This window comes from Stegastes partitus, unplaced genomic scaffold (genome assembly GCF_000690725.1).
Source record: "Stegastes partitus isolate 25-593 unplaced genomic scaffold, Stegastes_partitus-1.0.2 Scaffold472, whole genome shotgun sequence".
Taxonomy (NCBI): Eukaryota; Metazoa; Chordata; class Actinopteri; family Pomacentridae; genus Stegastes; species Stegastes partitus.
This window is the reverse complement of record NW_007578203.1, coordinates 273,419-300,890: the sequence shown is the minus strand read 5'-3', so window position 1 is coordinate 300,890 and position 27,472 is coordinate 273,419. Positions and strand designations below refer to the sequence as shown.

General features: G+C 39.6%; 1 protein-coding gene across 1 annotated transcript in view; it reads right to left on the bottom strand.

Annotated features, from left to right (window-relative positions):
- Positions 1 to 27,472, bottom strand: part of cadm2b (cell adhesion molecule 2b) — a 150,914-nt gene that overhangs the window by 19,929 nt on the left and 103,513 nt on the right. The window contains exon 2 of the mRNA XM_008286832.1: positions 8,847 to 8,996. Coding sequence (XP_008285054.1) covers positions 8,847 to 8,996 — 150 coding nt within the window. The remainder of the gene's footprint in view (positions 1 to 8,846; positions 8,997 to 27,472) is intronic.

Here is a 27,472-nt window from a genome sequence, read left to right as displayed (position 1 = left end):
TAAATAGAACCTTTATGTGTTTTCCTAAGACACCTTCACCACTGCCCACATGCAACTACACCTTAATAAACCTATAAAACCGCATATCTAAGCTGAAAAAGGTCATCTCGTACCTGTCATCTCTCATACGATTTCAAATTCAGAATCACCTGCTCCTACAAGCGACCAACCACAGAGGGCAGGAAGGAAAGTGCTCTTCATTGAATAAATTACACATTCTTAATCCTCAATCCCTTCAGGCCTGGCCAGCTCTCTCCCTGGACCCCTCTTTCATCTGAAGTAATTTGAACTCTATTGAATTGCACTACACAGGGAAAAATCTGGCAAAATGCAGCAGGGGTAGGTGCTGATTAGGATTTAATCATTGTGGTAAATGTAAAGTGGTGTCCTATCAGATAAAGAAGAAATCTCTATGAAAATCATTAATCACTGGGGTTGTTTCCATTTGATTTCAGCGATAACCGTACACAGCAGACATGTGATACACGATCAAATTAGATTGGCTGAAATGGTTATTAGGTTTACACAGACATAGGTCATTATCAACAACACTGTTCTTCGGCTGCAATTACACCATATCATTTGATGATCGCTATCGTCTAATCACCCACACTAAAAAGGAAAAAAAAAAAGATTGATACCCCTAAGAAGTTTCATTTTAGAGACTCTTTGTTATCCAAGAATAAAGAGCAGTGTAAATAAAAAAAAAAAAACAATCTTCAAGCCAGAATTAAAATTTAATAACAAGCTGTACCATCAGACAGTCAGCTTATTATGTGCTACGGGGCTTAATACAAACATTTGATAGTCTTACTGTAGCAAACAGCATCCTGAAACAAAGCTGCCTGATGTTCTTTGTAGTTAAGCATTCTCACTACAGAGCTTGAAAATGCCCAGAGGCTCTCGCAGAAAACAGCAAACCCTTTGGTAGATGGATGCATTGGAGAGGTGATGGGGTCTAAGCAAACAGGAACTCAAAAGATATGGAAGAACAGGCTGGGAGGATCAAAGCTTTGGACAAGATGACATACCATGCTTCCCCTGGCCCATATCCTTCTATCTCTGCAACGCATAGAGGAAAGACAGGAAGAGACGGGCCAACTTTCCTCCGTCTTAAACCCCTGCTCCTGGAAGCACAAACACCTCAGAGATGCTGATAAATGCTTTGTTTTCTGTTATGCGAAAGGGATTTGTTAAGAGAAAGCTCAAGTCTTTCGGTTAAAGTGATATTCCGCCCAAAAAATCTGTAGGCGTGAAAAGTGCAACAAAAAAATAAATAAATAAAAATTGTAGTTTTCTCAAGCAGCTGTGATCAGCTTGAAGTGATGTCCATTACAACAGATTGAATGTTGACAAGAAGGATTAGCGAGACACTTCCCCAGCTACTGCAGCATAATCCACTTTGTACTGTTATTATTAAGACTGGTGTCATTTTTGGCAAAGTATTGCTACAACTTCCTTGATGCCAAGACTCTGAGGTACTATTACTAACTTTAAAAAAAAATCCTTTTAATAATGTCTCCTCCTGTTTACATGTGAGTATTACAATAAATACAGAGCACCAACCAAATACAGTCCAGTCCATTGAGCACCAAGAGCTCATTTTCTGAATCTCCTGAACAACATCGAATTACTATTCAAAACTGAGATGCGTGTAAATGTCAGAGGCTAGAATACTGTTTCTGATAGATTGAACCCAAGTAGAGGCTGAGCAACAGCCTAAAGTTAAACAAAGGATGGACCTGACTGGTGCATTTTTGTGAGACAGCCATTGGCACTACACAGCACGTGGGTCAATGACATTATGATCGAATGAAATGTACAAAGGTTTGAATAACCCAAAGACAAGGGTTATCTATTACTCAAACAGCATATGGCCAGGAAACCATTCTACTAGAATCCAATCCAGGCTAGAGGCCCAGATTGTGGGCAGATCCGTCACAATCAGACTCAAATGCCAACGGCTGACAAAGCTTTTTTCCAGGTGCTTTAGGAAATCAATGTGATGAAAAGGTTCATTTCTCCCAAACCCTAGATAGCTCTTGTGCTGTTCATTCTGCTTAGGCAGAAACATAAATCTGCACCCTGACCTTGTGTATGCTGCAGCCTTGCAGCATGCCAGCTTAATGGCATGGCAGCAGTACATCTCCAGTGATGGAGGCCTTACCAAGGCTGTCTCAAATCAGTAAAACTGACACCCTAGTTCTCCCTCAGGGCAAGGGACACTGTTGCTATGGCCCTTTGATGCAAAGTAATGCTCGCCTTGTTTCCCTGACAGTCCTTTGCACCACCAACCATGTCAGTGGAAAACGAAGCCGCGGTCTCCTGAGACAACTGTAGTTTGTCAGATTAGGTTTTAACAATCTAGGCCAATATTGCTGAAAGCTATCTGAATGTACTACGTTCAATGACTGGGTCCTAACACATTAGACTGCTGCTAAAATGACTCACGATAATATGGTGTGCAGTTTTGACATATATAAGAACCGCTGACAGTCTGGTTAGTAGCTACATTAGCTCTGCCCTCGAATAAAACTGGAAGCAGGGGAACTGGAAGTGCAATTATCACATGGCATTCGCGTTTGCACTCCAATGAGTAGCAGACAGATGTTAACCAATGTTTCTAATCCAAAATGATGAAGTATCTTCTGACAGTCCAGATAGAAAAGGACATTTTACATCTATCCATTAGTCTTGGAAACAAGCTGATGGCTTTCGGGTTCAGCCAAAATATGTTACATCTGTAGTGTGTCCCCATTTGGCCATTTTTGCATGGCCTGTAACCACTTTGAGCCAGTCCTGAAATGTGAAAGCACTAGCTGTCCTTCAGCGAGAACACAGCATCCTGGCACACCCCCCCACCCGCTCTCCAGCCAGGGGCTTCACTCTTTGCAATTAGAGTGTGTTTGCTGCTGGCTGTGCTCGCGCAGTGACTGTGTGGGCGATTCTGGACGTGTTCCAGGTCTATAGTGGTGCAGGCAGGGGGCTCTTTCCCACCACACATGTGGCTGCAATTAAGAGAAGGAAAGAGCCTTGTTCCAGAGGGCCATTGTCACTGCCCGCGCTCTCAGAGATCCCACAGAGCAGATGCTACTCAAATTGGACTAATTTTCAGCGCTTGAAGGATGGAAGGAAAGAGGGAGGAATTCTTCCAGCGACTGTGTTACGTAGCTTCTTCAAGCAGTGAATAATGAGACTGAATGTATTTTTGTCCAACCGTTTCTTAGCCCGCTGACATAAGCATGGTTGTGGGATTTTTTTCTGGCTTTGAGAGCATTTTTTAAAAAAATATGAATTCTCTAAATTCAATTTATAATAAAACGAGTGCTGTGTGGGGTTACATAATTCTGTTGGTTTACAATGCAGACATGTGCGTAACAGTGACTTAGCTGCTGTAATAAGGAACATAACTTTTTTTTTCAAGTGGGTCTAAAACTTCTGAAGGACTTTAAATACAACATATTTTTCAGCATTCCACAGATAAATTATATAAGCGAGACAAGGAGCTTAATACGGTGTATACGAGAGCAGCTCTTCACATTAGTTATAATAGCTGAGTGTATAGCGCCATAATGGTTGATTCACATTTCAGTGAAGATGGAGGTAAACCAGTACACTTAAAAGCCCATTAGTTCCTGAAGAAAGACATCAGCTGTGGCCATGAGACCCTTTCTTCATTCTGATGCCAGTAAAAGCAGTCACTGAAAAGTAAACAACACTTGTAAGAACAAACTTACATCTTGTCACCTGTGAAAATTCCTTTCCCCAGACAGACGAGGAAAACGAGGGGAAGCATTATCTAATAAATCTATTCATGCAATCATGAGATGTTTTAGTCCTTCAAACTAAAAGGTTTATTCCTTTTTTCTGTTTATTTGTCCCTATGTGGCTTTTAAAAAAAATGTCAACACCTTTTCATGTTTTAGTTTTGTTGTATCATTATTTAAAGTAAAATAAATCAAAGTATTTACACTAAAGAAGTGAAAACAACAACAACAATATTGTGGTTGAGTCAATTTAAAACTGAGGATAGATTTACGTATAGATATTTGAGATCAAGCTGAGGTAAGTGTCACTCACTTGCTTACAACAGACCCGCCATCGAATGTTGCATGTTTACTAGAATGGAGGTTTAAATGTGCTTTCATTGGTGCTCACTCCACTAATTGCATCCTTGGTAATTATCCTCCATTCTCTCAAGCTAATGAATGTTTTAATGCTCACATTAGAGCATTCATTTAGCACATAACAGCATTTTGATTACTACAAGCCAATTAAGATCAATTTTGCTATGTGACCTTTATGATCCAGGCTGAATGCCCCAATTAAATGTCATGAATGATGAACCATGAACCTCTGAGAGATGGAAGTGAAACGAGAGAAAGTGATGTACAACCTGCTGCAGCACGTATGTATGTGCTGTGTACGTCTCTATATCGCTGCACACACTGTAGATCAAATGAGCAATTTGTTATCTGCCTTTGACATGCAACCTGCGGTAGCTTTCCATTAATTGCATTATTCATATTCGCCATATCTGACAAAAGATTCTTCTTCCACGAATGCCATTACCATTCTCCGCAGCCTCACTACTTACGTTTTATCCTTTTCCCAGAGAAGCCAAAAGTGAAGTAAATCATAATGAAGACAGCAAAGGACAGCTCTGTTCTCATTTGTCCAGCTCAGTAATAATAATTCATAACACCGGCAACAAATAAAAGGGATAATTCTACAAAAAGACATATGGTCTAAATCAGTTTTCTCCTTGTGGCATTCCAACACAAAGCTGCTCCCTTGCAGTAACCACTAATTGGTCTAATGTATGAAGGATGCATTGGCCTGGCTATTAAGGCGCTCTGTTTCCGTTGTCTCAGGTCTGTGGCGGTAATGCGTAGGATTCTGCATGCTGGTTCTTGCCATAGTGTAGTCTGAAGGCTCTGAGGTGGCAACAATCAACCAAGACTCAGATATACATAATGGATGAGGAGAAGCGTGCCAAAGAGCCAGCTGGCATGATATAAGAAGAAGGCTGTGTTCAGCTTCAGACAAATACACAGAGACAATCCAACCCATATGGATCGAATGTGGGAATCCAGCAAGGTTAACAATCTCTTGGAGATCGACGAGGTTTGACTGAGCCTCTTATGGGATGGGATGAGGTATCGTTTACACTCTCGCCAGCAATACATTTTGCTTTAGTGGTCAGCAACCCACTATTTCCGTCCTACCTGCACCCGTATCTTCTATCCTGCTCGCAGGTCTGTTATAAGACATGACATTGCCGTGTGGACAAATTCTAGGTCACAACTTACAGGATGCACTGCTGGAATTATGTTCTACCTACGTAAGGACTCCCACTGGGTTTATAAACGAGTAACGCACCCTTAAGAGCCTTCCTCAGTTGCGTGTCACAATTAAATCAACAGAAGGTCAGCTGAAGTAGTCTTGTCATTAACGGATACTGTCATTACCATAAAGTGATGGCATGACTTGTTTGTTAGAACGCCTTCAGTTACCTGTGTTTATGGGGTTAAACAAAGCAAGGACAGAAGTATGGTGGCATTGTTATAACAAAGCAAAAAGGGGAATGTTGATATCAATTGCTGGGTGCACAAAGTATCACCGGAACTTTGACATCAGAGACTACAGTTCATATTCGGTTGCAACTGGCAGTGTTTCAACCTCTTTAGCCCTAGGTTATATTATTATTATTCTTTATTTCCACCTAAAAATCATTCCCACCTTCAGTCATAAACAGCTCCCTAACGGTAAGGCCAACATTTACAACTTTGACCTGAATGGCTAAGAGACACAAGTAGCGAACTTCAAACTACAACAAGCCTCCTTATCCCCATCACCAGAATTTACATCGCCACTTCTGCCTAATCAAAAATGTAAATTAGAGAGTAAAACAATGAGCCATTAAACACCAATGTTATTGAACCTGATCTAAAGATTCCCAGCTGCAACTCCACCAGATTTGATGAAACATAAATGAAGCACAATAACTCCACATCGATGTTAATCATAGTGGGATCATCATTAAATGTGCCTCGTTCAGCGACCTTTGGAAGAATGGCGGCTGGTTGTGTGCTAATCGTAGACACAGCCTTTTTTTTTTAGTACAATTAGGGTTGAAAGGTTAACCATGAGCAGTATCTTTTCTAAATCTCCACCAGGTATAAGTGACACAATTTTAACCGAATCTTCACCATAGAGTTGACAGATCAGACAGCATTGATTTATTTATTTCTCTGTGCCCCGACTTTAATTACTGAGGTAATTATTCTTTAGTACAAAAAACAAAAACAACAAAACTTCCCATATACTAGCTGTCTGACTGTCAAGCAAGAGTAGATTTAAAGTACTCAGTGTCTTTGAGAGACACAGAAATCCCTTTCTCCTTGGCTGTAGAAGGGCTCTTTTTTTTTTTTTTGTATTCTCATTTGTCAGTCCTGAATTAAAATGGAGCAAATTATCGTCAGGGCAAAGATCAGATGTTGTCTTACTTTGCCCAGCAGCTGTAAAACTCAGTTGCTATAATATGGAACGTCAGGTTTTATTTTTTTTAGATATTTCTCTTTAGTCCACTATAGCTTCTCAAAGGAATTTAAAAGGTCATTTTAATACTCCTTTTCCTGCCGCACTATTTTATATCAAACTCCAAACGCATCCAGACAAATGCCCTTATCTTTAATACCAAGCTTAAGGGAATGAGTAGATTTCAGTAAAATGCCTCACAGCATCATTATTTGTATGTGCCGAGCATCCGGAATCGCACATAAAAGCCGTGAAAGATGAATCTCCTTTGGATTACACATGCACAATGACAGACTACTCCTATTTTCTCTGTGAAGGGAAAATAGGAGGAACTTGCATGTGCATCAAATGCTAACATATGGCCATGCTGTCATGGACTCCCAGGAGGATAGTAGTACACAGAGAGGTGGACAACAGAGACAACAGACAGAGACAACAAGCACAGTGAAGAGGTGATATTTATCTAAACAGCAGGTAGGGAAAAAAAAAAAAAGAGATACCTGAAAACACAGAGGACAGGAAGTACGTAACATAGCTGCAATAATCTCAACTGCTCAGTGACAGCAGTCTATGAGCAGCTGTTCATCAGAGGGAGAGAACAGTCTGCCTCGAGCTCAGTCAGTCAGCAGTTAGTTGTTGGACTGAAAGGTAGCATAAGGTTGAATCTAACATTTTTCATTGGCTCTACAAGAAGGCACAACAAACTGGAGAAGGAGGACAGTTGCAGCCCTCTGCCAAGCAATTAACTGGTGATTTGGCACAGCAGAGATTTCTTCCCAGGTGTCCCACCCTGTTCTTCGCATGAAGCTTGTGTTGTTCCACGCCTCCCGTTTCTCCTGATGGCCTCACAGGCATCGTATTAGTTGTGCCAATAAAGCTTTTCATTTGGCTGTAGGAGATGGAGAGGAAGCGTTCCCACACTTAGCCCTGGCAACCTCTGCTGAGTGGACTACATTCGTTTTGTCATCCTTATTGCTTAGGAAAAGAATTCTGTCATGCAATATAAATGGTTGCCCAAGAAAGGCAAAGTGGCTCATACACATTGTGCTCTCTAAGCTCTCTTTACATGCTTATAGCAGCAGCAGCATTCCGTATTTACAAGCGGATACAGATTATCGCTTTGTATTCCGGAGAAATGTGAACAAAACACAGTTAACTGGCACCATTTATGCCAAATAAAATCACCAAAAGATGCATTTTAATTCATCACGTTGCATCTCTTCAAAGAACAAAGAAATGAAGACTTTGAAGTTTGTCCCTGATAAGAATAGGTTCTTTTGAAAACTGGTTCTACAAAATCAAATAATAAAATATTCAATCATACAGATAAATAACCCCCCCCAAAAATAATAGGTTTGGTTTGATGGCTTGTGCTTGAATTCGAATCCTTTGGGTACATTCACACCGTTCGCAGAGGAGTATCTGTTTAAGATTCAGTTAACTTTCGTTTAATTGTATTTGGAAGTAATTTCATCTAATAAAACACCTTAGACCTCATTACTAAATCCAATCAGTTGTGTGGGAGAAAGTATTTCTTCGAACCAGGCTGTGACTCTCATTCTGCTGGTTCACTCTGGCATCTCCCTCCCATCAATTGTTATTCAGAGGGAAAGTTCATCTTCAATCACTGAACCAATGATATTGTATTAGCAGCTACAGCATAAATGAAATGGGTAATATGCTGTGAGAAACACTGAAAGATGAACACCCCAACCCTTACACGACCAGTCCACTGTTATACTCCCTTTCACCCCATTTCCAATTTATCAACTCCAGACTTTTGTCACCTTTAAATTGGATTTGGCTGGTGAGAGCACATCATAATTCATTCTGGCTCAGGACTTGTTTCACGAGGTTGCAACAGTGTACTTTCTTTCCAGAGTGACATCCAAACAGCTATACAAATGTAGGGCAGCTAAAATACTAATTAAGCCCAATCATCTCACGATCCACAGGCGTTACAGTGTTGTAAACAACGCTGTCAGTGTTGCGTGATTACAAAAGTACATTTCAAAAACAGTCTATTTCTGATTAGTTTGTGCCCTGGGACATCAATGGAAACATAAATTCATTAAAAGTCTGTTTCAACATTAAGAGCGAGGCATTTATTTCTCGCTCACAAAGTCTTTTTCCTGCATTCAGTCAAACTGTGCGCTCGCAGGCAGGCAGACAGGGACGATTTTGAACATTCCAAATTTGAAAAATTAATGAATAAGACTCCTGTTGTAATATAATCTGCCTCAGACATCTTTATCATATCTCATCATTTTATCATTACGGCCATTATCCCTGGGAATATTACTTACCTTTCTTGTCCCCAAAGAACAGAGTCTGTTGTGCAGGGTTTGACCACTGGAGGGAAGTGTTATCATTGTAATCCACACGACAGGTCATGTTGGCTGTGCCCCCCTCCACCACCGTCACATTCTGAGTTATGGGGAACTGACCCTGGCCACCTGTGGGATTATAAGACAGAGTATAAGGTCATGGCTGTGACATGAATAGATAGCTCCTTCCGACTGGCCATTACTGCCTTTTACACTGAATCACATTAATGTACCGTTCAGACACCCTACAGAGTTAATGTTCTGTCATCGTATTGTCCAGTTTCATTAATGTCTTCATCACATCACAGTAAACCAAGGATCCTTTAATGGGATCCTAGCTGACACGGTCCTCCAACCTTCGACAGCTGTTGGAGCTAGAAGACAGTGTTTTTTTTATGGTGGAAACAATGGTAGGTTTTACTCTCCCAGAGTGCCTTCCTTGCTGCCTTATTGCAGGGCCCTAATTGGTAGCATGGCCTAATTAGAGGTAGTCATGTTCTGCTGTAGAGTGTAGAGCTGCAGCTGGGTGGTAAATTGACACATAATCCTAGACACTGTGGGCCTTCGATCCGAGCGACTGCCGTGCCCTGAAACAGCCGCTCGTCACAGTGTGCAGAAGACATCCAAATGAGGCCTAATCACCCAGCCTTGCTGGATTTTACCTTCTTATTCCACATTTGTACTTGTCATCTCAGCAAAGTCCCCTAATTACATTGCAGAAGCATTTCTAGCCTGCCTGTGTTTTATTGAACTCTGGCAAGCTTCAGAAACAGATGTCTAAAACCAATACTCCTTTGAAGGGAATTGAGATAAGACAAAGTGTAGGGTTAATATGAGCCTGACAAGACCGGCCCATTTAAGGATGACAGTAAACAACAACTGTGTTAAAGCTCTTGAGAGCATGTTGAAGTTGAATGTGCTGTAGTTGCCTGGAAGCCTTTCACTGTCCAAAAGATAATCGTTGAACATGTTTTCTCTTGATTTCGCAGGTCTGCTTTGGTTTCCATTTGTACAATAATGTGTCTGAATTTGAAGGTGACATTGTCTCTGCCTCTCCCAGGTACAGTTCACCACAGAGACATTTCAACTAAGGGAGCAGCTGTCTGCCTCATTAGTCCAGCTCACACAGGGGAGCAGAGGAGGCTGGGACAGCCAAAGGTCTGTGGACCTTCCTTGACCTCAATTGTCCTGATGGAGACCATTGTCAGCTTAAGGTGAAGGTGAGGCTGACTATAAATAGTAATGGCAAAATTGTTCCAACAGTGCGCATTACGTATCTGCTCATTACTTCTCTGATCATTGCTCAATCAGTTACATCACACAGAACTCATTTCAAAAAAGCTTATTTTTTTTCCACTAATCTTAGCACACATCATTATTTTCATTATTATTACAGACAACCATAATAATGTCATGTCAGTAAACACGTAAACATTTCATCATGTCATTATTAAAACAATTCATCTGTAGTCGATGTTGGCTAGGCAGTTCAATAAAACCAGTTGCATGTCATTATATTGGAAGAGGAAGTGATGGATGCAGGTGCATTGTGTGTACGGCACCCTGTGGAGGTGGTATTGTCAGTTTAAAAGTCTAACTTTTTTTTTTTCTTCATGTCATCCATCCTGTCATCTTTCCAGTGTCTTTGCTGTCTGTCTCCAGTGTATGCTGTTCACTCTTGACAGAACTGCTGGGAAAATAGACGAAATCCACACAGTAATGAATATACCTCCCTCAGATTTACCCTGGTCGGAGGATTTCTTTTAATTATGACTGCATGGTCCATAAAGGGTGTTCACATAATCAGAAGAATGGCATTGTCAGGAGTCGTGTTTTAAAATAAGTGTAAGTGCAGGTTTGGGTGCACTGCAGCTAACCGGTCTTCACCTAATACATTCATGAAATTCCACTGTCTCGGCATTCTGTAGCAGTCTAGAGTGTGAAAATGCTGTCCCTTCTGAGGAAACATAATCCCTAGCGCTAGCTACAGAGTGTATTTCTTTTTTTTTTTTTTTTCCTTTTTTGAGATGGTGATTGGAGGGTGGCTGGCTTTACTTCTACAGTACAGTGCCAAACAATATTCTGGAAAGTCACTGAATCACAAACTGCTTCAAGGATGCTAGACTGTGCTGTGCGACCCTGTACACTAACCTTTGGAGAAACATATGCTCAGTACATGACAAGGAGGGGTTTTCCACGATATAATTTATTTAATTTGTACGATTGATGGTATTTCTTGTTCAAAAATACGAGGTAATGCTTTTACATTACAACCTGGTCAAAGTTGTTGTAGCGGGTAATCGTAGGTGATGCCGTTATAACAACAAAGGTGACAATGAGCTATTGTCTTTGCAATAACAAAAAGAATATTGGTAATATTGGGGTTTAACTTATGTACTGGGGTAATATGGATCAAAATCATGGGGCATTAATCACAGAGAGCTCACACCGACCCTTTCACTTAGTTTGCCTGATTAGATCTCTTCTAATAACGATGCAGGCATTTACAGACTGATCTATATCTGTGTCACCCTCCTTTGTCACAGCATTTTGACATGTCACAAGCAAAAACAGAGAAATATTTATAATGAAATGAACGATGGCTCAAATCCATTTAGCTGCTTCATTTTAAGAGCCTTAGTATTGTGCTCAGCCACACTGTCCCGGCGAACTGTAACACAGCAGAAACAGTGTTAATCGGTAATACCTGTGCTTTTCCTTCGATTAAACATCAAAATGTCTGAAAAAAGCCCTGCACCTGTTGAAGTTACAGAGTTGCAATTTTTAAATGAGTGACACGACACATGAAATAAGTAAAACAAGGCAAAACGTGACAGTAATTTGGTACGTATAGGTTAATGACATTTGGTGTCCTCAATCTCACCACAACTCCACCCAGATTCAGCCTGAGCCGAGGACTAAGTAGTTAGATAAGACGAAGTGGGTGTGAAGGGTCTTTCACAACTGACTCATCTACGTTGAACAGGCTAACATAGACCAATACGCGTACACTGAAAATTGAAATAATGCACAGGCTGCTTCGACGTGGAGCTGCACAGTATGAATATGTCTGACTAGGTTACTTTAAGAAGCTGAAGAGATAGTTCGAGATCTTGACATGATGCTTTATGAGTTAAAATGCAAGCACAGCGGGCTCATGAAATGATTTTGTTTGTATGTCTGTCTGACAGTTTAATGTAACATGATGGGATATTATCAGGCATAATGGTGGGATCACTAGCCTTAAACAAAAAACAGAAGTTCAAAGCATCCAATTAATCAGAAAATCAACTTTATGAAGTAAAAATGACCCAAGGTGTATTTTTTTCTATTGGCATTATTACTGTGCAACACTTTACTGTACATGTTAGAATGACTGAAATGCCATCTTTTATTGCTTTAAATGAGAATTTTTTTCACGAGCGAATACTTAAGTTAGTTTCCGAAACACGATAAAAATAATGAAAAGCTTCTGCTTTCAGTATACAAGGATATGTTTTTCATCAGGTGGAAGAATAAAAAAAAAAAGGCGAGGGTTTGGATGTGGCGCTTAATGTAAATTAGTGCAAACTATGTCAAAAGGTGTGAAAGATATTATGGAATGTGTTACAGTAAGTGCGCAGAGAGCACCGGGATGATGTATTATGTATGACAGAATATACTGAAGGATCAGCTGGTTCAAATGACTTCTGAATTCACTCGGCTAAAAGGGGACTACTGACTTTATTACCACAATGTGGAGTACAACCCACACTACAACTTCAGGGTTTTCCTGCACTACACAACCTAAAGCGTGAAATGGAGAAGTATATTCACAAATTGCAACACCATGCTCTTAATTAAAGATAGGATGGTAACTCTAAGTGAGCCTGGAAAACCCCTGAACTTTGATAATTTGCATTATATATTAATATGACAGATGTCACACTAATTGGAGAGGCACTTGTTAAAGACTTAAGTGATCATTTGCCAATTTTTGTAACATTTCACTGACACTTAGAGGACATTTTAGCTATTCAACAAGTAGGTCTATTAGGCTAAAAACACATGAGACTATTGAGGTGCTTACGGTGAGTTTTTTATGACAACAAACTTGGAATGACATCTATGTTAAGGTTCTGTACGTGACAATCAGAATTATCAGCAAAATGGGCGTGTGAACCACACCTTAACCCCTCCCTTCATTTACAGCCAGAAAGGTTGTGCACAAGAGACGCGACAAAAAAATAAATCCAGCAACAACCATTAGTCCACACTAGCACTTTAAAATACGTTAAACAGCTCTAACAAGTTGTGGCAACTCAATTAACGTTATCTTCTGTTGTCCTTTGCTCTGCTCGTCTTTGTTTAGCTCTGATCCTTGAGTGACTGTTTCAACACATGACTCCACTCTGGTCGGTGCAGGTGTAATATACAGGAGCAGAAAACAGCAAATAGAAACACAACAGACCGGAGTGCTGCGGCAGAAACATGGAGTGGAGCGAAACAGACATAACAGAGAAAAAGCAGAGGATAGCTTCAAAAGTGGTCAGGACTCTTACTGCTGAGCTGAAATTAAACAAGTGCACATAAACTGGGTAATTAACATAGAAAAAACTTTTTTAGGATTCTTTGTTTTGGGGAACTCTGGCCTAACTCTCCAGACTACACTTTCCCTTTTACAATGCAGGATGGAAAGTCACTTGTAGTCTGTTTACATGCAGGAAGGGCCAACAGTTTCAAAAGGAGGGACTCACATGTACTAACATGTACGGACGGCTGAACAATGCCACAATTCTGAAGGAGAAACTTCGATTACAGCGCATATGCACTGTATGTTTACTAAATATCTCATAGATAACATGTAAAGTTAAGAGCTCTACACATTGAAATAAACATGTATTGAACGACTATCTTAAGGAAACTGTCATCAACATATCTGTATTATTACCAAGCTTCTCTTTAAAACAGTGGAATTTTCTGATTAAAACTGATTACAACTGCCAAACTGATACCTTTGTACAAAACTAGAGATAACCATTGGTTTTCTAATAAAAGCCCAGTGTGTTTGCATCATTAACATAAAATTAAAATTAGCACAAATGATCTAAAATGCATGAAACACATTTTTGTTTGTCATAGTTGGTCATAATTTATCCCTGACAAGCCATCATAATATTATATGAATAAAACAAAAAAACATTGAAAAATCAGTTTCACTGGTGTATAAGGTTAACCATCTCTTGCTTTGTGTATTATGCACCTGTCGTTCCATACATCAAATACTGCTTAGAAATATAAAGGGAATCTATACAGGTTTACTTTTCATATTGCTAAAAAGAGCAATAAGAATCATCATTAAATTGCTTTCTAAAGAACTACATAATACAAAAAGAGCTTTAAAAAATGGTACCATTGTTCAAAACATATTTAACATTTTTGTGAAAGAGTGAACAATTATCAGCTTAAAGGCATATTTTGGCATATTTAGCATTTTTAAGATTTAAATAATGAGATTTAACCAATGAAACAATTATGAGAATGAATTTAAAACAGTGAAAATGTAAAAACAATGTTGAGCTGGGATGTGTCAATGTACATGTGTAAGTGTTTATGTGCATGCATTGTCCAAAGGATGGATTGTTCATCTTGGACTATTTAAAATAAGGGAAAAATCTGTGCATTATTGCCTGTTGCCTGGGTAAAGGTATGTTTGCAGTACATGTCTGTTTATATATTCTGTGGATGTATATACTAGTAGTTAACTGTGTCGTGTAAATTATAATTATTTTTCATTATTTGTGATCTTGCTTTTACCACTTAATGGCTGAAATCAATCAATCCAAACACAGATATCCCCCTATGACCCGGTTACAATCAACCTGTAATACAAATTGCTATAATTTTTCCAAGAAGCAATCTGCTAGAAAAATAGAAGCTCTTAAAACAAAGAAGACAAATGACCAAATAAGAGACACATCAAAACGGATTTTTAAAAACAAATTAAGTGAAAGCCACTAAGGGTTGGGGTTTGAACATTCCTGACTTGAAATTGATCAGTTTTCACTTGTCTCATTTATCCACAAATCAACACATTTCCAACATCAGCCTGCTTATGGGCCCAACTCTTAAAGCTATAATTGGTCCCTTGGCAGTGCTTTCCCATTTACAACATTTTTTTTTTTACTTTTATGACAATCACGTGGATCTGAGAGCTGTTTTTTTTTTTTTTTTTTTTTGACTGTTTGAATTTACACCAAGAGGCTGATTTCAGTAACACGACAGAGACCTGGTAGCAGCGTGAAAAGAATCTGAGATTTTTTTTTTTTTTTTTTTTATTGCTAAAGCAAAGAGGCCACTCCAGTAAAAGCTGAAACTGGCAATATCACCCTGAGCCTGGAGATTATGGTCCACATTCAGGTGGGGCCACCAGCACACTGATCATCAGTCACAATGTCAGCACACACAAGATTAGTCAAGTTGTTTGCTGTGCTTCACACAGTCAGAATGCTGCTGACACATCTCTCCACTGTGGCATTAACTTTCATACAGAATTAAGTGACACTGCCTCATGAATCAAATATTTACCTGCACAGCTAAAAATTAGGTAGAAATGCAAATGGAGGAGCGAGGATAGCATCTTCATTGTAAACACAAATATTTGATGATTAGATTTTTTTTTTTTAAAAGGGGAACCACGGAAACAGATGTCTGCTAAAGCACGGAGTAGATGTAGACGCACCTCGTCTCAGTGGGGGATGGGCTCCGTGCAGCAGGTGTAGAGTCTAAATATGAATACAGATGTTCAGAATGGCTGTGCTGTTGAGTGTACATTAGCAATAAACTATTTCATTTCATCTCAGCCAGCCTCTTTTCATGCTGCTATCAGAATGCAGCTCAGACCGTAGGCTGATGGAATCTGAGTCTGACAATATTAGAAGCCAAGAATATGATACTTAGGTTATTGATTTTGCGAGTCTTGTGGTCTGGGTGGGTATCTGGAGAATGTGAATATGAGGAGGATAGAACTCTTGGTGACTGTACTTAAAGGGAGGATTAAGAGGGTTAGCTGATGAATGTAAATCGAGTTGCTTTATCGCTTTTTTGCTGACGTGGAAATCTTTGGGTCCTGTTTTGATGTGATACTCGTAAAAAAAAAAAGCAAAAAAAAACATGGCATGCTGGGAAACCAGGTCTGAAAACAAAATCGTTAGAGAGCCGTGTTGCATATATAATTTACCCGATTCGTCTAATGACCACTGATCCAGGGCATAAGGTGAAAAAGACGAGGAACGTCTCTGTCTAGGAGAACAGAGAGTTAGTGGAGGAAGAATGAGCCATACCACCCCAAAAGCCTTTCTCAGTTTCAGCTGACTGCACCAAATAATGGAAAGCAGTGCCTTGATGAATGGCTGGAGAGCAGTCAAGCACACCACTGCAGAATAAACTATAAACTGCGGGCTGGATAAAAAGAAAACAAATAACTCAAAAAAAAATAGTTCCAGAAATGCCTTCATTCATTAAGGAATAATAACAATTATTAATTTTCATATAAAATGAACCCGGCACTTATCAAACCACAAGTTCACCTCTGGTGCTTGATTTTACAAGAGCTTCTTTGCAAATAGAGGTGTTGGAGGTGCCGAGCTCCCCTCTGCATACTGATGAGGCGTAGTAACTTCATACAGTGGCTGCCAGTGATAAAATGCAATGTAAGAGCATGTCTCTCCAAATCGCACGTATTTGGACCGAGAGCTGAACGTCTGAAAGTGATTATTCCGTGCCGCAGTGTGTCCGTACTTTTAAGCCTTCATTAATCTAATCGGCGACTTATAATATTTTATTAAACAGCTGTACAACAGAAATGCACAATATACTCTCGAGAACATATTAATTAATTACTGCAATTGCTGTGACTTGACAAAATTGTAATTAATAGGCTAAGTCTAAACTGTGTGGCCTATTTGCCAGCATGTTGAGAGAGAAGGAAGTTCAATATCCACAGTGTATAAATATGCCATTTAATTAAAACTTGAGACCTCTCGTGGTGTGCATTTCTTGGTGGAGGGAACAAGAAATAACAGAGCTTGCCGGCTCCCATGCGAGACAAATACAGACAGCGCTCTGTTCCAACTCAGTGTGAAGTTTTGTAGAAAGCGTGGCTTACACTGTGCTCATAACATCCTGCTGGATTCTCAGTGTGACTGCTATTACTTGTGTTAAAAAAATGGATCATCCTTAACTCCGTCGCAAGAATCGATAGACACTTCATCACACGTCCACCGGCGGACCAGACGTTACACCTTCGAAGCTCTTCATTGAGGTCACACAGGTGATGACAGCAACTACATTCTCTGTTGTAAATAACTCCAGGACTTGAGTCAACCTTCCTCATCAGTCTTGCTTTCATCTCAAGAATTCGGGAGGAAAATCCATTATAGGCAACTCTTGGATATGTTAAATATCAATATGTTGCATAGTCTTTTCGATAAACATCAAGGAGACATATGGATAGTTAACACATTTTAAAAAATCACAATGATGTGTTTTAGTACGATGTCGGGTCACCACATGCTGCCAGAACAGCTTTGACATTGATTTTCCAAGTCTCTGGAACTCTACTAGAGCAATGAAACTATTCTTTTCCCTCATTTCGTATTTTATTGATGGTTATGGATGAAAATTTTCCATAGGTGTTCAATTGGGTTGAGATCTAGTGACAGTGAAGACTGTAGTTTATGATTCTAAGCATGTTCATACTTATTAAACCCTACAGATGGAGGCATTGTCACCCCGGAAGAGATCACCTACATCAGGACATCACAGTGAACCTATTGGTGACTCAAAGACCAGTTTTATTATATTATTTCCACTGTATGCCAGTAAAGTCACATTTTTGACTGCTGCTGTCCTGAACTACACTTTTCTGAGAAACCACCTTTTTTATGCAACTGAGCAGTTTTTCCAATTACATTCAGGTGGAATGCATTCACTGGTTGGATTATGTTCAGACTCAACCTTTATTTTGCACAAACGAAGCATCACATTTATGACCCGTGTGCAGGAGATCATTATGGCAGGCGTACGGCGGTCATGTCTTGCGTCAGACATACAGGTTTGCACCCCGTTTTTGGCTGAGTTAAGGCAAGAAAAGAATTCTATTTAGGGAAAGATTGAGGTTTTGGTTAATTGTGAACAAAGCATGTTGTGCCTCAGGTCACTTAGGATCCTGCATTAAAACAGTCCACAATCTTCACAGCTGAATAATTCTGTCGTTGCTACTGGTAAATAATGAAAATCGGATATTTTGGCAGAATATAATAGAACATATCATTAATATGAACAGTATTAATGTATGTTTGTCCTCGCTATGTTGATGAAAAACATAAACCAGTCGCAATTGTGTTTTGTTTCGAAGACACTTCCTGATGCAATTTAGTCGTATAGAAAGGTAATTTCTGCAAGACTGGGTTGATTTTAAAATATTCAGCGTTTAAAATAAATTGGGCGACGACGTGCATGACCTTCAAAACAAATCTAAACGTTGGATGGAAACCTGCCAAAATGATACTTAAGCCATATGCTTTTATTTCATCTCATCATGCTTCTTTATCTGTTTTAGCCAACAAGTGAACATCCACAGCCTGAGAGCCAGCAAGGTTAGGACATCATGAGCCGAGCCATATTACAGCCACTTATTCTTTTACCTGATGACAAGAGTCTATTGCTAACTTTCACACCGAGGCCTTGCCCTCAGCTACTTTCTCCGACCTTTTGGCCCCTTGCGAGTCTGAGTGCAGCTTCAGCGCCAAAGGCAGGACTCTTGGAAGTTGCTAAGTCCAGGCTCAAGATGAAAGATGACTGGATTTCACTGTCAGGACACCTAGGCTGTGAAATGTCCTGCCATACAAGCTCAGACTGCTAAATCAGTGTTATCCTTTAAAAAATCACTTATAAAAGGCTACCCCCGAACAAAAAGACCTTTTCAGATTCAATTTCTGCTTGTTTGGCAGGTGCTTCTTAACCTGGTGGTCAATCTATCAGTGCTTGTTATTACCTTTTCCAACATTATTGCCAGTACAATTAGCATATCGTATCAACAAATATGACAAAAAGCAACAGTGTGAGGTAGTGTCGGCCCACTATATTGCCACTATAGCAGATATGTCATGGACGAAAAGATTACAATCATGCATAGTCAGGTTGTCTTTAGTGATTTTTTTCTTTGTATTTTCAGCATTATATTTAAAAATGTAACATGAAAGCCAGTTTATAAATGGCGTCTATGCCAAGCTCAGTTGTCCACCTACAACCACCGCACCAGCGTGCTTCAGAATGCTTTATACACCGGTTCACACCAGTGCATTCCAAAGTTATAATGAAATCGAGGTGAATCTGTTTCAACCAAAATAGCCTCTGTGATACTATCTTTTGTAGCGTGGCATCTCGGGAGCTGTAGCTGTGGAAGCGTGCTGGGTTTAATCAGAGAACATGGGGATAAGGGGTACAAGGGGGTGAAACTACAATCCCTAAATCTGTTTTTTTTTTTCTCTCTCTCTGCCGTTTGAAGAAAAATCTAACTTTGCACAGTGAAAACTTCAACTTGAAGAGGTTAAAATTGTAAAAAAAAAAAGAAAAAAAAAAGCTGACAGCTTCCAATAATTTCCTTATCACGGTTTTGTCAGAGCACAATACAGGGTCATCTGATTAGGACAAACTCATTTCAGAGGAGCTTTGTTCATGCGATGATAGCACACTTTAAAGTATATCACCGTGCTTATGGTGCAGCGTGGGTGCTCCATTTTTAATAGTGCTTTTGTACGGAATGCATTTAAATGTTTGCTAGTAACTACGTTTGTTTTAAGTACAACTACCACAATCTTTCCTAGTTTTGTTCCTGCATTCCTGTATTTATTCCCCGTCTGAAAACAATGAAAAAAAAAAAACAGCATTTCCAAGGATTCTGCTGGCATCATGAATCGCACATTATAAATCCCCGATCAGATGCCTCCCTGGTCTCAAAGTTTAGCACAGCACTGTATTTTCCTTAATATGAACTTGCTAGGTCAGACGTAGGTGTTCTCTGGTCTACATCACTCTTTTGTTCCTTTGAACTTCACAATTACTCACTGACGCGGATTCTTTTTTCTTTTTTTTCCCTCAAATGAACAAATCTAGGTCCCCTGAAACCCACACTTTGATTCAGCTTCATTAATAGGGCACTGTCAGACATGTGTGGTACCACAGAGCCAGACTAGATTCAAGAGTGATAGTCTCTGCTCAGAAAGATATAATCAGGCCTGAGAGTGTCTGTCTCAGGCTGTCCGGATAATGGCTGCCTGTCACATGATTCTCCACAGTAGTAGTGAGATTATTGCTTAGTATAGCATTTATGTGGTCTTCCTGCCAAAACTAAGAACACCCCTACCTCACACTGAATGAAGTGGATTTGGATTAATGCAGACCGTTCTGAGGAGGGCTATTGAAAGTGAATATATACACAACCCTCCATTCCGAAGCACTTTAACCTGTTAGTTCAAAATCTACTAAAGTAAGCAATCTCTACTCTGCTAATCGGGCAAAATGAAAAACAATTCTGCTTCTGCTAAATGACACCTCTGTCTCTAGCTGCTGTGGTTGTTGTTAAAAACTGGTTAGATAGGTAAGTTGGTAGTTATTCAGCACATTAATGTCCTGCACTATATGCTTTGAGCGCTAACTTTCAAAGAGAAAATATCATATTTTATCACATAATATATTTTGTCCTGCAGCAAGTCAGTCCTTGGGCGCAGACCAGGCGCAGTAGAGGGCACCTTTTTCTGTCCTACCATTGACTAACCAACCATCCATCCCTCCGTCTGTCCATCTGATTGCTTTGGGCCAAATTCAAATATCTCACTAAGCATTTCATGGATTTTATTTTTATTTTTATTTTTTTTAAACAGACGCTAGTTGTCTCCAAATGATGAGGCCTACAGACTTTGGTTGTTTTCTGTCTTTTATCATCACTGTGTCAGATTGAGTTTTCAGTGAAATATCTTTACACTGATACATGAATGGAATAAAATATGGCTTTTAGAAACTTTTCAAAATATTAATGGATCAAATTTTTTTAATATTTTTTTTTATATAAGTATATTTTATACTTGTTTAACTGTTAACTAAATGTTATAATTCATCCTGCATCCACCCAACTGGTCGAGGCAGATGGCCGTCCCTCCCTGAGCCTGGTTCTGTCTGAGGTTTTTTTTCCCCTGTGGGGTTTTTCGGTTCCTGCCCACTGTTGCGGACTGCTGAAGCTTATAGGGAATCCAAATGTTTTGGATTGTTGGGTGTTTCTGTCTCTGCCTTTGTGAAGCGCTATAAGATGACTTGTTGTTAATATGCGCTATACGAATAAAATTGAATTGAATTAGGGCACTGTTGCCTCGCAGCAAGAAGGTTGCCGGTTCGCGTCCCGGTGGGGGCACCGGAATCTTTCTGCGTGGAGTTTGCATGTTCTCCCCGTGCAGTGTGGGTTCTCTCCAGGTTCTCCGGCTTCCTCCCACACAGTCCAAAAACATGTTGAGGTTAATTGGTGATTCTAAATTGTCCGTAGGTGTGAATGTGAGTGTGCTTGGTTGTCTGTCTCTAAGTGTAGTCCTGTGATAGACTGGTGACCTGTCCAGGGTGTCCCCTGCCTTCGCCCTAAGTCAGCTGGGATAGACTCCAGCCCCCCAGTGAGGATTAAGCGGTGTATAGATAATGGATGGATAGATGGATGGAATATGTGTGAGGGGAAAAAAAATGTGCTCGCTATTTTACAACTCCTCCTTTTCTGGTGATATGTAAAAATGCTTTATGGACCAGTGTGCATCACGGGATGAACGTGGAAGTTGTAGTAATGTAGTCGGCCAGTACATCAAAATGACAACACGGCCCTGCACAGTTTCTTGGCGCTCACTCTTAATTTATACATGGAACCCGCAAATGGATTCTTTTTCTTCTTTTTTTTTTTTTGTGTGAATTTCCACTAAATCTAGAACAAATGTGTCTCCTGGATGCGTCGAGGGTTGTTCATTTACATTTCTAAAATAGTCCGTGAGTGAACGAGTATGGTCATTTATGACCCCGGCCGTATATTTATATGTGCCATTGTGATATTTTAATTCACTAATTTAATTCATTATTCATGCTTTCTTTTTTTATATATATACAGGAATTGGCCCATTGGTGTGTCAAGGACATTGGAAAGTTGTGTGAGTTCATTTACGCCCCCAGAAAGATATGTACATTTTTTAAAAACGTTACAAGCTTTGATTTTATTGTAATTTTCCACTTCTAATGACGACACTTCAATGTTATGCAGTGACTCACGGCTAACAGACCTACAGTAGCAAGATTTACTGCTGCAGAAGCCTTGAGGCAGATGCCCAAAGGGAGGATGAAAACAGCTCAATTGATGGAGATAAGTCGGCATCAGACAATGAAGATCATGTGTCTGAGATGTCAGATCATTCTGATATCTATCCGTGAGGTCCCTCCCATAGAAACGGGGGAGTCTCGAGTGTATGTGCAACCTGAAACAAAGCGCCGTGTCCAGAACAGCAAAGAAACTGCAGCCTCGCTACGATAACTTACCTGATATTTGTTGCTAATTATTCCATAATTAGGCATCTCATTTTGACAGCTATATTCAGATGTTTAAGTTATCTCATTATTTTGTGTGTTTCTGCAGTTTTTGTTCTTTTCTTACAGTTCACACATCTACAAGCAAGATGTTTACTCTGCTTTTGTTTAAAACAGATGCAAGTAAGTAAAAGAGAAAGAAAAAAACACCCTGGCTAAGATGACTTCATTGCAATTTGTTGTTTATAAAAGCACCACGGAGTCACTAGTTCATCTAAATGTTGTTGGTAAAGTTATACTAGCATACTGTAACACATATTTTACTCAAACAGATGCCTGACGGTTAATAAGACAACATTCCCTCAAACTGCATGTGAAACAACAACATATGTGGCAGAAATTGGGCTCAATATGGGCCAAATCCTTACAGTGTCTAAAAGGAGTATATCAGGGGCTGTGACCTCCAAAGCCGGGAGAGCAGCTCCAGCAGATTCCATGTACAATACATGAGTCTCTATCTGGAAGAGTGCAGTGCCAGTAACAGTTGAGATAACGCTCAAAATCCCCAAACTCCCAGGCCCCTGGTGGAGGACCAGAGCTTGAGGAAGACACACACCCCCACCTGTGATATTTTAGATTTCAGGACACACGGGGTTGGTTCGAGCAAACTGCATGATGAATGTGACCACATCAGTCATTTGGATAATATTGAAATACATGTAATATCCTTGCTGGCACATTCATTAACTACCTTCAACTGTAACTGTTGATAAAAGAAATGCTTTGAAAGTGAATGGCTACGAGAGCAGATAACACCAGCTGCTTTTATCAGCTGGCCTGTGAAGTAGCCCCATCGTATCTGATTGTTTTCACCTAGACTGACCTTTCATGAACAGGAAAAACATGGGCAAAAACACATTTCATATAATTTATTTCTGACTGAAAGGTCACGTCTGCCACCAAAAACAATCATTTACACTGACAGTGTAATTTAAGCCCTATCGGTCCCACATCAACAGAAATGCATCCCATGTTTATGGTAAACCTGCTGATCTGAGTCGCCCAGTAAGCGATGTAATTCTAAAGGCCATCAGCCTAGTTGATTGGGGAGATTTAAGCAACTATTTAAGGGCAGCAGCTAATTAGCACTAAATCTAGATGTGTTCCATTAACTGAGGCTAATCTGTAAATTCCCTGTCCAAGGTGATGTACGCTCCAGAACTGAACACCTACTGGTTCGACCCACAGCCAGCTTCGGGTGTCACACTTTTAAAATCAACAGGGAACATTTAAAATCTTTCTCTTTCCAGTATGAAATTTATTTAGTCATAGAAAATCCATATGTAATTATGCTAAAAGCAAAGGCTGTGATTACTTGAGCCCAGATTAGTAATGTACTTCATGTCACTGTCTTTCAGAAGCCCATTTAGGTACAAATGCATAAAGGATGGAGGACAGATCCAACTGCAGTTCCTGTTTCAACTGCTGTTTTAATTCCAGGTGCAAACTCTTATATCAAATATCTATCTCACTTGCATTAATTGTGTTTATGTAGAACCGTATCCAGACACATTAGGCTGTGTGCATCCTTTATCTGCGCTGGGATTACACTGATTTCCTACAATGTTTCACTCAGCTGTAAACAAGAACACAGACAGGCACGACACATGTGTTGAGATAACCCGCCAGCACACAACAACCGTGTGTCAGCTCTGCATTGTATTCATAGCCGGCACTGATAGCGTGATCTTAAATGATGCAGTCAGCTGATTGAGCTGATGAAGTCTGTTAGAAAGGAAATAACCAAGACGGAGTGAGCTGTCTGTCAGCTTTACCCTCCATCAAAAAGAACATTTGGTGCCTGTTACTGAGTAGCACCTGAGCAAAAGTGAACCTTCCTCGACACAGAAGTGGTACTGAGCGTTGTCCTCCCCTGTGATTTACCACAGTGGGGGAGGTAGGGGGGGAAGGTAGGGGGTGGACAATCCACAGAACTGGCAATAAATATCCCTGCTGGGGGAAACTCTTAGCAGTGTTTTTTTTTTTTCTGCTGTGCAGGAAAAAAAAAGGCAAGAGGAAAGTGGCAATACATCAGCTTCAGAAAAGTGGGTCAGAAATACTGTACCGTCTCCAGGTGAAACAGGAAATTACATGTTCAAATGGTGTTACTTACAGGACTGTACATTTGATGTGCCTCAAATTAACAACACAATTATGTTGTTGTTGTTGTAACCATTATGCAACATACTGGCAAATGAAACTGAAAATGTGGCAGTATTATTACCAATATAATAGTGATGTATAAAACAAAACAAAACAAGGGAACACTGAGACAACAACAACAACAAAAGATCCTGGATATGTAACAGATGGATAAATGCTTTAATTAATACAAATTTAGTCCAGCACGAGCTTAATTGTGATTTATATGGAATATTTTTTTTAACAATATTAAATATGGATTTCCTTTAAATTGCTGAGGGGGCCATGAAGTAGGAATAAATGAAAGTAGTTAGTTCACTTTCTTCTAACATTACTTACAGACACAGTTCTGTGAGATCTACAGTATGCATTCATCTCCCGTCCCCACAAAGCCCTGCTGAATAACGTGGTCAGAAATATGTTGCTCTTTAAGATCAATAAAACCTTATCACATGGAGAATCCTTGCGCCGTCCTCTTTAATGCAACATAACCTCTATCAGAGTCACTTTATTTGTAATGCTGTAAAATTCACATTCAACCTTCCTGAAAATGCCCTTTGTAATGGTTACATAATAAAACAACCTCCATTATTTCAGCTCCGTCTTTTACTGCTGCTATATACTTTAGTACCAGCAGAATTGGTATATTTTTCTCCCATTTGTTGGACAAAAAAAATAAAAAATCCCCATTACATGTTGCTAATTCTAACTGAAAAACAGAGCGCGGGGTGGCTATGAGGTGCTCTCTCATGAGACGGTTTATCTGCAGTCTGTTCTCTTTATGCAACGTTTTAGAACAGCACAATTAATTAAATATTAATTATTATTACAATTTTGACTTCTCATAACTCTTAGCTAATAGAAAACAGGCCATGTGGATAAAATCAATTGGTTTCAACTTGGGTAATAATATATGCAAAACAGCGATGAGGGGATTGTTTTGGTGTTTTCAATAAAATGGCTCATTTGCCAAAAGAACCAGGTAGGGCTACTTTACTGCACGATGCAAGCCTTTATCAGAACTTGTATGTTGTTGTTTTACCATAGTGAAGGGGATTTTATAAGTGGTTACATGCAGATAGTAAAAGAAACGGAGAGAGCCACATGAACGTGCAGCAGAAATGATACGTGAAGTCTACATCTGATCAGTCAGGCTAGGCTGCAGTAACTTAGGGGGAAAACAAGGCTTCCCTGTGCATAGCTGCCTAAGTAGCATTTACCATAACCTGCAGGTGAGATGTTTTTTTGGAATATGACAAATAAAAAGCAGACGTTCAACTAAGCAGGAGTCTTGGTAAAATTTCATTTAGATTTTTGCCATGAGGGGAGGAAGGAGGAGGAGTTTTGTATATGAGCATAAATGTTGCACAAAATGCAATGCTCCGTTTATTCATATGTAGAAGTCCAATAAAATGCTTTGTTCCTAAACTCAGTGAATAATCAGAAGTAACTGCGATCCCAATATTGATCAAAAGAATCGTGATAATCATTTTGGCTGCAACCGTGCAGCCCTCCAGTGTTCATAATGAATGATGCTCTTCATCTCTGCGCTGGCACTGGTCAAAACAGTGCTTCATACACACAGGTGAGTCCTCAGAGAGTCATTTATAACTTCAGGTAAATAAACCCACAGGCATGTTTCCCATTATCATATATTATAACCGTACCATCAGAATAACAACTGCTAGGACAAACTTTTATACCGGTATCTTCTTATCCTTTACAGTTATTACACGAATTATGAAGCAATTACCAGCACTCAACAAGGAAGCTGACAAAGTCCATTAATCAATATTCAAGACTGATACATGTAGTTATGTATATATTATCTTCATTATTATTATTATTAATAAAAGTTATCAAGTATAATTAGAGTGCTGAAAGTGTTGTTGAAAAAGGCTGTCCTACATTGAACTAGATTCCAGAGGTACGGATGCTGAATGTGTATCTTCTGTTAATTAAAAACTACTCCCCTAATTACTTCTGTAATTAGAAAACACTGCATTTCAAAAAAAAAAAAAGAGAGAGAGGGGGGGGAAAAAGAAAAAAAAAAAGCCTCAACATTTATTCACTGAAATTAACATCATTAACTAGCGGGTTTGTCGTGTTCGGATAACAAAGGAAACAAAAGTAATGTATATAAATGTCAAACAGAAACACTAAATAATGCAGGAATGTATGATGTTAGGAAGACATGTTGGGATTTCATTTCACTGTACAACATGGCAACACCAGGGTGCTCAGATTTCAAACTGGTCAAGTGTACACCAAAGGAAAACAAGCCAGAAATAGAAAATGTATATGCAACATGAACGGTACAGTCTGTAAATCATCAAATGCTCTGCAGCAGGATTTTTGCATCCAAAGGTAGAAGCAATCTGTGGGCGAGGAGCAAGAAAAAAAGAAAAAAAAAACTGAATTTCTCTGCTCAGCGAATTATGAATATGAAAATGACAACTTACTGGGCAAAAGATCAGTATCAATGTCAATGAAGTGAATACCTGCATCAAATACTTGAAGGGCAGAGGTAAAATTTAAAAAAAAAAAACACCAAGAGCCGGCTTGTCACCAGCCTTCTAGTGTGAATGCATAGCAAGGCTGGAAAAATCTGGGTAGGGAGAGTAAATGAGAAAGGTTCTCCCCTCACTCATTTACCGCTGAGGTGTCCTTGAACCAGGAACAACCCCCCAGCTGCTCCAGTGGAGCTGCACCGTGGCCAAATACAGGAAAGCATGACTGGGTGAGGCAGGCAGCTCCCTGGTGTGAATCTACACATATGTGAAGCAGGTTGTATTTGAAAAAAAAAAAAAAAAAAA